General features: G+C 33.2%; 1 protein-coding gene across 2 annotated transcripts in view; it reads right to left on the bottom strand.

Moving 5' to 3' along the window:
* The window catches only part of ATR (ATR serine/threonine kinase), a 103,126-nt gene that overhangs the window by 10,611 nt on the left and 80,438 nt on the right, over positions 1–12,077 (bottom strand). The window contains exons 37-41 of one of the 2 annotated variants that reach the window (XR_003792307.1): positions 7,177–7,274; positions 6,354–6,586; positions 5,283–5,417; positions 3,563–3,763; positions 2,054–2,193 (exon numbers count right to left, since the gene is read on the bottom strand). Coding sequence is in view for 1 of the 2 variants with exons in the window: in XM_029214126.1 (XP_029069959.1) it covers positions 2,054–2,197; positions 3,563–3,763; positions 5,283–5,417; positions 6,354–6,586; positions 7,177–7,274 (811 nt within the window). In the remaining variant the exon portion in view is untranslated. Of the gene's footprint in view, positions 1–2,053; positions 2,198–3,562; positions 3,764–5,282; positions 5,418–6,353; positions 6,587–7,176; positions 7,275–12,077 lie in introns of both variants that reach the window. The other variant, XM_029214126.1, reaches the window with a different exon arrangement.

Raw genomic sequence — 12,077 nt, 5'->3', positions numbered from 1 at the left:
TTAAAAATGCCTTGGGTAAGTACTTCTTTTAATTATTCAGTACTAATGTGACAACAATACTGGGTTCAAAAATGTTATAGTTATATATTTAACAATGACAAAATACTCTTTAAAAATTGCTTCTAAGATATTACTGAAATAGTAAGTCCTTGGGCGCAGGGAATGCTGTTTAATTTTATCTAAAACAATGCATGAACAGAAAAGTATGAGTCTCATGATATCCCCAAAACATATATCTTATTCTTACAGTTTAATATTATAGCTTCATTTGAAAAATTATCTCCTAGCAGAAGAAAGCTTTACACATCTCATCTGATTAATCCTGAAATATACTAGGTAAGGATAAACAGTATTTTGTTTAATTCTGGAACTGTATGAAATAAACAAACTAAGCACACATCTATAATTGTAACCTGTCAAATTTTAAAGCACAATCACTGACCAAAAATACATTTTAAACTTTAGGAATAGATAGGCTACATAAATGTCAGCCAAATAGTATGGCATGAGAATCACATGTAAATATCAGTATACGGCCTCCTAGACCAACGTAATGAGAAGAGTTTTTCACAATCAGGCTATTTTATTTGACCATGTTAATGTGGGGGAAAGGTAATGAAACAACTTAATTGGTAACAAGGCTGATTAAGATAAATTTATAAATTAAAGCCAGGCCACTTGATACTCCCAACTAGAAAAACACTCCGGGAGCTTTGGGAATTAAGTTACCAATTTACCAAACAACATTTTAAATAAAAATATTCTTTCCCTTAATACCTATGAAATGGGTTTTTATTGTGGTATTAATTTTTAAATTACTTTTGGTTAAACTAAGCACAAACCATAATTCTCCTTTTTAAAAAATGAACTCATCTGCTGCTATTTATTTTCTATGTTAAAGGTCCATAACTTTTTCCTGTTAATAAAAGAGGTACCAGTAAAATGCAGGAAGGGGATAGAGAGGCAGAACAAAGAGCTTATAGGAAAACAATAAAGTTTTCACAGTATGGTTTAATTTTTTACCAATGGAAAAACAGATGCTATGCACTTATAAATACCTGGCTAGAGAATAATTCAAAACCCCTAAGACTATACATTTATAATAACCCTTTAGTGAGATTTCTCATATCATCTCTAAGATAGAAATCAAGCACTTACCAACAGAACTGAAAAAAATACTAATGATCACCTCTAAAAAGTGTGTTGGTAAAAACAGAACCTAACATTTTTTTTTCTGGCATCAAAATATAAAACATAAATCTGATAGAAAAAGTATATTATAGATAATTTAAACATTAAATAGAAAATATTTTCCTTTGTTAATATGTCTTATACATTTTTCTCAATATAACAAAAGTATCTTATTTTTTAAAAATTAAGTGAAACCAGCAATTCCACTTCAGGGCACATATCCAAAAGATTGAAAGCAGGGACTTGAACAGTTATCTGTACACTTATCTTCATAGCAGCAATATTCACAATAGCCAAAAAGTGGAAGCAACCCACATATCCACTGATGGGTGAATGGATAAACAAAATTGGTATACACATGCAACTGTATATTATCCAACCTTGTAAAGGAAAGAAATTCTGATGTGCTATAACATGGATGAACCTTGAAGACATAATGCTAAGTGAAGAAAGCCAGTAAAATACAAATACTGTATGACTCCACTTATACAAGGTATCTAGAGTAGTCAAATTCATAGAGACAGAAAGTAGAATGGTGGTTACCAGAGCCTGGGGGAAAGGGGAATAGGGAGTTACCGTTTAACAGATATACAGTTTCAGTTTGAGAAGATGAAAAAGTTCTGGAGAGGGATGGTTGCACAACAGTGTGAATGTACTTAATGCCACTGAATTGAACTGAACACTTAAAAATGGTTAAGATGGTAAATTTTATGTTATGTATATTTTATCCCAATAAAACAAATTAAGTGAAAATGAAAAAGGCAGTGTACTTCATTTCCTCTTTTTAAGAGAGATCTATTTGCCCATATCTCATTGATAGTAATTATGGCAATTCTAAAATAAAAGCAAACTATATCCAAACCTTATTAATCAAGGAATTGAATTCCATTAGTCTACAATCCTTTCTCAAGTCATCTTTTGGCTTACACATCATAATGTAGAACTTTCCATCAGATCCTTTTAAAGAGATCTTCTTTGGTTTCTGAAGAGAAGCAAGAATTTCTACCTAAAAGATGATGAGTTATATATAAATAAAGGTCAAAATTCTTTGTTTAAACTTCTATGTGTATTATAAATATTGTGTTACCTAACACAATAAAAAGGAAAATATAATAACCTATATTATGTAGCAAATTTACTATTTTAATAATTTATCTTAATTATGATCTATGAAAAGAATGGTTGGACATAAATAGAGAAACATTTTCACCCATTAGAAATGGCTATTGAAGTAAAAGGATTACTCTGTCTGGGGCTTCCCTGGTGGCACAGTGGTTTAGAATCCGCCTGCCAATGCAAGGGACACAAGTTCGATCCCTGGCCTGGGAAAATCCCACATGCCATGGAGCAACTAAGCCCGTGCGCCACAACTACTGAGCCTGCGCTCTAGAGCCCATGTGCCACAAGTATTGAAGCCTGCGCGCCAAGAGCCCGTGCTCTGCAACAAGAGAAGCCCCGACAATGAGAAGCCCGCGCACCTCAACAAAGACCCAACACAGCCAAAAATAAAAACAAACAAATAAATAAATAAATTTATTGAAAAAAAAAACCAGGGTTATTCTGTCAGCAGTGTAAGTAAATATATACACATTCAAATTTAGGCAGCCTCTTAAAGCAGCCGTAATGTATAAAAGATTTTTGAAACATTTTCTTAGGACTTTTCTGCAGAACCTAAGATGGTTTTTAATTTTCTTTAATGGTAAGAAATGTTTATCAATGGAAAGTAATTTTATTTTTGACAAAAGAAATGCCTCCAAAATCATGTCCAACTAAAGATGTAAGTAAATAAGTTGAATAATATTAAGTTAAAAACAAAGCATGACTATAAGTAACGAGAATGATTTTATTATGTGGCTTATTAACTGGTCTGAAGCAGTTAAACAAATGTTTTGAGCCACAGAAGTACTGGAATAAATACAGAGTTTTCAAAAGTATTTACTCAGAAGTGCTCTGGTACCATTTCTTTAAGATAGTAACAACAGCAACAAAAAAGAATCAAGCTCTTCCTAGCTGAAATTCACTTCCTCCCAAAATACAAATTACAAACAAAAATTGTATTTCGTTCTCTTTCTGTTCCCCATTTTTAGGACAAAGATGAATATGGAAAAATCAAATTATGGAAAAAATAAAGATTTTAGTCATATTAAAACAATATGAACATCTGAAAAAATCAAAATACTAGGTTGAACATGAGATTTTTATCACTTAATTTTGTCCCATCACTATATAGTTTTACTTTTCTGTATTTCCAATCATTTTTTCTTTGCAAATAAAATCCACTTAGTCTCTGAGAAAAACACTTTTAAACTTAATTTGAAATTTCAACTTAATTTTAAAAGCATAGTTACAGTTATATAAAATTGCAGTTTACCATATCATCAAAGCCTGCAATATAGGCCCAATGCCCAGGAAATGGCTCATGGTTAGCATGGGCTCCCGGAACTGATGGAAGAGTGGGTATCATGACTGATTGTAAAGGAATGAGGATTTCACTAAATGTTGCTTCTTCTACCAGCTTTTTAAGCATTTTAAAATGAGTGCTCATGCTCAGCGTGGAACTACTTCCATCCACCTGGGGGGGAAAAATAGTACATTTTAATTTCTCTGTTTACCTTGAATTATAGAATGCTTACTTTTACTCAAAACAAAAATTTCACTTCTATAATATCTTAATTACAATAGCTCAGCAGTCTGTACTTTTCTAATTTTTAAAAATACATCACCTCATTTAAACCTCTCTGTACTCTTTTACTTATCAATAAATAGTACCTACATTATACGATGTTAAATGACTAAGGTAGGTAATAGCGGCCTACAATTTGTTATCACACATTACAAATTCCAAAGAGCTCTGTAAATCAAACTTTTTTTTTTTGTACCAAATCTCATTTGGCAGCAAAAAGATATCTGAACTTCTCACTTAGTACAAAGATTAATATGTTTCACTGAAGAAATAGCTATGTATCTGATTACAGGATACTCTACCAGATTACTCCTAGTGATGATACTTAATAAAAAGTACATGTACTGCATTACCTTTAAAAATCTAAAAATCCTGAATTTCTAAATGTAGTTGGCCACAAAGGTTTCACATAGAGAACTGGAAGTTTGTACAAGTAAAGCACTTAGAAAAGTGCCAGTGTTTAATAAATGTTGGCCATTATCATAACACTATCTTTCATAATGTCAAGAGTGTCAGGGGACAAACAGGATTAATCCAGATAGCAAAAACAGATTACTCTTTCAAGATGTTTATTGGAAGGGAAGGTGAGAAATAGGGTAGTCTCTACCTTCTCACCTGTAAATAGATGATAGAGTGAATATTTGTAAGGGAAAGTCTAGTTATTTACCTTATAGAGTCTGTCCCTCCTTATAATTACTCCTACCCCCACTTTTACCCTTCCTACACATTCTTCAGGATTTTTTCCCCTCCAATTTCTTGGGTAGAATACTAGTTCATTCCTATAAGCATGTCTATACTCTAGTCATAAACCTACTGAAAAAAGTAGTTATACAGTATATGATAACCATCTGAGTGGCTTCCTATGAGACTGTGAGCACTTCAAGGCAGGAGAACATGTCTTACTCATCTTTGTTTCCCTTAGGCACAGTGCTTGTTCCCTGGTAGACAATGAAATGTTACTGAAAGGATGAAACCCAAAACTCCAGTCTTCTTTCCTATCATGTATGTAGGTTAATGTATATGAGCTTTGAAAGTTCAAAGATAAGACAGAAAACAATCACAGAGAGAACTTTAACTGAGTATCTTATATTCTTATATTTCATATCCTCTATTTAAAAAAACTTCTAATAAATATGGATAATTTACTCTCAGAAGAATTTACATTAAGAAGAACTTTTAGAAATTTAGAGGATATTTGAGAGAGGGACATATGTTAGAAATTTTAAAAACAGCTTTATTAAGGTAAACTGCACGTATTTAAAGTGTACAATTTGATAACTTTTGATATATGTGTATACCAACATATATGAGAATTTAAATTTAATTAATCAAATGAAATACAACCAGCTGAAATCATATAGAAGTTTCATCCAACTTAGTCTATAAGTAGTAAGATTTATGATAGTACCGATTTATTGCACAATTCTAGAAGCTTATCTGTTAGGCGAGTTGCATCTCCAACAAACTTTTCTAAGGATTTTTTCATATGAATAGCTTTATTTAGGATTTCCTTGCATCTGTTTACACGCATGGGATAAGAAGACTGTCATAAAAAAAAAGTTAAATGCAATTGTTAAAAGATAACAAAAGTTCTGATTGACAAAAATCAACTTAAACAGTATGCATGATGAAAGTTTACAGTGATAGAAATTTCCTGGAAATCAATTTGGCAATACTATCAATAGCCATAAAAATGCTGCTATCCTGCGACCTGATGAGTTCCCTTCTTAGGGTCTATCTTGAAGGAATAATCAGAAATGAGAATAAATATAGATGTGTCTAGATGTTTTGCAACAGCAAAGAAAGTAAACAACCTTAATGATCAACAGCAGTTAAATAAATTATAGATGGCTAACCATTATAGAATTTTATAAAATTTTAAAAATTGGTTCTTCAATGAATATTTAACATGGGAACATGATTATGGTAACAATTTTAGGTGAAAAATATGAAATTACATATCTATGCAATACAAGTTTAGTGTTAAAATATGCATAGATAATAAACATACAAAAATACATCAAAATATTAATGATATAAACAGTGAATTTTAATTTTCTTTTTTATATTTCTCTGTATTTTCTAAATTCTCTAAAATATTTATTAATTCAATATATTTACCAATTTGTACATTCCTATTAATAATGCAATAAAATTTTCTAGTATTAATAGTTCTGATACTTTGGATTAAAAAACTTGGAAAAAAAATAGGTTACTGTTTTATACCAAGCACTAACACTTTACTATACTTCATAAAGAAAACACATGATAAATCCTTCAATCTTAAACATACTAGTCACTTCATTTGATACAGTAAATATTTCTAAATCTTATAATGAGACATAGTACTATAGTTTCTTTTTAAAAATACTTAAAATTTATCTTCTTGCTACAAATCTAACATAAGAGAGAAAACCTGGAACTTGTATCTACATATTAGCATTAAAATGGAAAGACACTATTGTGATTAATATATCACCTTTGACACAGCTGTCATCATCCACATTGCTTGTTGAGGATAGGCCAGAAACACTTTGGCTATAATTTCCATCAAGACAACAAAAACTTCATCATGAGAATGACAAATTCGGGAGATCAATTGTGAAAAGGCAGTCAAAAATTGATATGGAGCTAAGTGATTTGTGTGCTCTGTGATAACTTTGTTTATCTTAGCTAAATCATTTCTCATTTGTACACGATCAGAGCGGCCAGCTGGAAAAAAAAATCAAAGTTAAAAATATCAGTAAAAAAGTATATCAATTTCACAGAAAAAAAATTTTGTTTTAAAAACAGCTTTAAGATATATGTTATTCCCATGTCCAAAGCTAGATCACTTGCCTATTTGTGAAAAGATGCTTTTCTCTGTCCAGGTAGGAAAAAATATTTAAGTCCACTGAAAATCTCAAGGCCCATTTCTTTTTAAAATTTTTTAAACAGACTTTATTTATTTATTTATTTAACATCTTTATTGGAGTATAATTGCTTTACAGCGGTGTGTTAGTTTCTGCTGTATAACAAAGTGAATCAGCTATACATATACATATATCTTCACTAGAAGCAAACAGAACAAGCCACAATCCATTGTAATTTTTAACGTAAATTATTTGGCTTAAACTAATATTTTTCAAAATGTGTTAGGTTTACCAAGGAACGAGCAGGTTTACACTTCCAGGCCCTGCAACTCCAACTACTTTAAAAAGTCTATGCTTAGTCTTTCTCCTCTTTTTTAACATTTCGTTTCTTGCTCTCACATAAATCATAATTCTTCTCAGTCCCTTAAAAATTTTACCAAAAAATTATACCTTTTTCCCATTCATATGCCTTAGCACCAAAATCAAGCCATAGTGATAACATTCGTGGCATTGATTGATATATGAACTGATTTCCATACTGTAAAGACCTGCAATTACATAGAAAATATATTAACGTAGTATTCTTTCTTACATTATATGAATTAAATATAAAGATTTAAACTATCACTTGAGAAATATATGGCCTCTGAAAAAAATTTTTATAGCATCAGTATTTCTTCCTAGTACACATTATCTTTGACTCCTCTCTCCCCACTTTTTTCTTTCTTCACTCCTCACTAACCTCTATAGTATCAATACACTGACCAAAAATAATTCAAGTTTTGACCTGGTCAAACTCCTGTCAGTACTTCTTTTAAATTGTCCTTAGGATCTGTGCCTTTATTTGTATTCCATGGTCATAAGCCTAGGTCAGGCCCAATCACTCAATTTCTGGGAAATTACAGTAACTTGGTCTCCCTAATTCCACATTTCTTCCCTTCAATAAATTCCAGGCTACCATTTCTGAAATTCTAGCTTTATCATACTCCCCCCGTTTAAAAACAGCAATCACTTACCTTTAGATTAAGACTATATGAATGACTCTGCTCGGGATTCAAATATATACAACCCTTTTTCTTTATAACTTTGCAATCTTAGTCTCTCACTATTCACCACATACATCTTCCATCAAGTTCAATTTCCTCGCCATCCTCTCAACAAACCACTCAACCCTGTGTCTCTGCCAAATCTGTGAAAAGTTAGTACAGGCATACCTCGGACATATTGCAGGTTTGGTACTGGACCACTGCGATAAAGCGAATATCACAATAAAGGGAGTAACACGAATTTTTGGGTTTCCCAATGCATATAAAAGTCATGTTTACACTATACTGTAGTCTAATAAGTGTGCAATAGCATATGTCTAAAAAAAGCAATATACATACCTTAATTGTAAAATACTTTATTGCTAAAAAATGCTAATCATCACCTGAGCCTTCAGCGAGTTGTAATCTTGTTGCTGGCGGAGGCTCTTGCCTCGATGTTGATGGCTGCTGACTGATCAGGGTGGGGGCTGCTGAAGGCTGGGTGGCCGTGGCGATTTCTTAAAATAAGACAACAATGAAGTGTGCTGCGCTGACTCTTCCTTTCATGAATGATTTCTCTGTTGCATGCAATGCTGTTTCATAGCATTGTACCCATAGGAAAACTTCTTTCAAAATTGCAGTCAATCTCTCAAACCCTGCCACTGCTTTATCAACTAAGTTTAGGTGAGATTCTAAATCCTTTGTTGTCATTTCAACAGTGTTCATAGCATCTTCACCAAGAGTAGATTCCATCTCAAGAAATCACTTTCTTTGCTCATCCATAAGAAGCAGCTCCTCATTCGTTTTATTGTGTTTTTATCGTGAGATTACAGCAATTTAGTCACATCTTCAGATTCCACTCCTAATTCTAGTTCTTCTGGCTACTTTCACCACATCTGCAGTTCCTTCCTCCACAGTGGTCTTGAACCTCTCAAAGTCATACATGAGGACTGTAATCAACTTCTTGCAAATTCCTGTTAACGTTGATACTTTCACATCTTCCCGTGAATCACAAATGTTCTTAATGGCATCTAGAATGGTGAACCCTTTCCGGAATTTACTTTGCTCAGATCCTTCAGAGGAATCACTATTTATGGCAGCTATTACTTGTGGCAGCTATTACAATACGAAATGTATTTCTTTTTTAAAAAATTTACTTTCATTATTTATTTATGTTATTTAGGTTAACATTGGTTTATAACGTTATACAAGTTTCATGTGTACGTTACATTTCTACTTCTATATACCTTATAGCATGCTCACCACCAAAAATTTAGTTCCCATCCATCACCATACGGTTGATCCCCTTTACCCATTTCACTCTCCCCTTCCCCTCTGTAACCACTACTCTGTATCTACCTGTTTGTTTTTATTTGGTTTGTTTTGTTCATTTGTTTTGTTTTTGTGTGTCTTTGTTTTTTTATATTCCACATATGAATGAAATCATACGGTGTTTGTCTTTCTCTGTTTGACTTATCTCACTTAGCATAATACCCTCAAAGTCCATCCATGTTGTCACAATGGCAAGATTTCATCTTTTTTTAAGGCTGAGTAGTATTCTATTGTATACGTGTATACACCACAACTTCTTTGCCCACTCTTCTGTTGATGGGCACTTTGGTTGTTTCCATATCCTGGCTATTTTAATAATGCTGCGATGGACATAGGGGTGCACATACCTTTTCAAATTAGTGTTTTCATATTCTTTGTATAAATAAATTCTTTGTATAGTGGAATAGCTGGATCATATGCTAGTTCTATTCTTAAATTTTTGAGGAATCTCCATACTGTTTCCACAGTGGCTGCACCAATTTACATTCCCACCAACACTGTAGGAGGGTTCCCTTTTCTCTACATCCTCTAACACTTGTTATTTCTCTTGCCTTTTTGATAACTGTCATTCTAACAGGAGTGAGATGATATCTCATTGTGGTTTTGTTTTACATTTCCCTAATAATTAATGATGTTGAACATCTTTTCATGTGTCTGCTGGCCATCTGAATGTCTTTTTTGGAAAAATGTCTATTCAGCTCCTCTGCCCACTTTTTAATTGGGTTGGTTTTTGTTGTTGTTGTGTGAATTCTCATATATTTTGGATATTAACCCCTTATTGGATATACCATTTGCAAATATCTTCTCCTTTTTGGTAGACTGTCTTTTCATTTTGTTGATGGTTTCATTTGTTGTGCAGAAATGTTTTAGTGTGATGTAGTCCCATTTGTTTATTTTTGCTTTGGTTTCCCTTGCCTAAGGAGTCATATCCAGAGGGATATTACTGACGTGGATGCCAAAGACTGTACTGCCTAGGTTTTCTTCTAGGAGGTTTGTGGTTTCAGGTCTTACATTAAAGTCTTTAATCCATTTTGAGTTGATTTTTGTGTATGGTATGAGATAGTGGTCTAGTTTCATTTTTTTTTTTTTGCACATGGATGTCCAGTTTCCTAACATCATTTATTGAAGAGACTACCCTTTCTCCATTGTATATTCTTTGCTGCTTTGTTGAATGTTAGTTGTCCATAGAAGCCTGGGTGTTTTGCTGGTCTCTCAGTTATGTTCCACTGATCTATGTATCTATTTTCTGCCAGTACCATGCTATTTTGATTACCACAGCTTGGTAATATAGTTTGAAATCAGGGCATGTGATACCTCCAACTTTGTTCTTTTTTTTTTTCTTTTTTTTACGGTACGTGGGCCTCTCACTGTTGTGGCCCCTCCCGTTGTGAAGCACAGGCTCCAGATGCACAGGCTCAGCGGCCATGGCTCACGGGCCCAGCTGCTCCACAGCATGTGGGATCTTCCCGGACCAGGGCATGAACCCGCGTCCCATGCATCGGCAGGCGGACTCTCAACCACTGCGCCACCAGGGAAGCCCCTGTTCTTTTTTCTTAGGTTTGCTTTGCCTATTTGGGGTCCTTTGTGGTTCCATATAAGTTTTAGAATTTTTTGTTGTATTTCTGTGAAAAATGTCCTTGGGATTTTGATAGGAATTGCATTGAATCTGTAGGTTGCTTTAGGTATGGGCATTTTAACAATGTTAATTCTTCCAGTCCATGAGCATGGAATATCTTTCCATTTATTTGTGTCTTTTTCAATTTCTTTCAGCAATGTCTTATAGTTTTCAGTGTACAGGTCTTTCACCTCCTTGGTTAAATTCACTGCTATGTATTTTATTCTTATTACTGCAATTGTAAATGGGATTGTTTTATTAATTTCTCTTTCTGCTAGCTCACTGCTAGCATGTATAATAGAAATGCAACAGATTTTTGTATACTGATTTTGTATCCTGCAACTTTACTGTATTTGTTTATTATTTCTAATAGTTTTTTCGTGTATTCTTCAGGCTTTTCTATATAAAAAATCATGTCATCCACAAATAGTGACAATTTTACTTTTTCCTTTACAATTTAGATGGCTTTTATTTCTTTTTCTTGCCTATTTGCTCTGACTACGGCTTCCAATACTATGTTGAATAAGAGTGGTGAGAGGGGGCATCTTTGTCTTGTTCCTGATTTTAAAGGGATAGCTTTCAGTTTTTCATGGTTGACTATGATGTTAGCTGTGGGTTTGACATACATGGCCTTTACTAATTTGTGGTATGTTTCTACTATACCCACTTTATTGACACTTTTTATCAAAAATGGATACTGAATCTTCTCAAATGCTTTTTCTACATCTATTGAGATGATCATATGGTTTTTATCCTTCATTTTGTTAATGTGGTGTACCATGCTGGTTGATTTGTGTATGTTGAATCATCCTTATATCCCTAGAATAAATCCCACTGATCATGGTGTATGATCCTTTTAATGCATTGTAGCAGCTGGTTTGCTAATATTTTATTGAGGATTTTGGTGTCTATGTTCATCAGAGATATTGGCCTATAATTTTCTTTTTTGTGTGTTGTCTTTGTTTGGTTTTGGTATCAGGGTGATGTTGCCCTCATAAAATGAGTTAGGAAGCGTTCCTTCCTCTTCAATTTTTTGGCAGACTTTGAGCATTAAATCTTCTTTGAATGTTTGGTAGAATGCACTGTGAAGCTGTCTGGTCCTTCTATTTCTTCATGATTCAGTCTTGGAAGGGTGTATGATTCTAAGAATTTGTCCATTTCTTCTAGGTTGTCCAATTTGTTCATAATATTCTCTTACAATCCTTTGTTTTTCTGTGGTATCCGTTGTTATTTCTCCTCTTTTATTTCTGATTTTATTTATCAGACCCTTCTCTCTTTTTTTCTTGGTGAGTCTAGATAAAGGTTTGTAAATTTTGTTTATCTTTTTAGAGATCCAGCTCTTATTTTCACTGATCTTATCTACTGCCTTTCTAGTCTCT

Source organism: Monodon monoceros, unplaced genomic scaffold, assembly GCF_005190385.1.
Source record: "Monodon monoceros isolate NGI ecotype Baffin Bay Population unplaced genomic scaffold, NGI_Narwhal_1 Super_Scaffold_11, whole genome shotgun sequence".
NCBI classification, from domain to species: Eukaryota; Metazoa; Chordata; class Mammalia; order Artiodactyla; family Monodontidae; genus Monodon; species Monodon monoceros.
The sequence above is the reverse complement of the archived record's forward strand: the minus strand, read 5'-3'. Positions and strand labels throughout refer to the sequence as shown.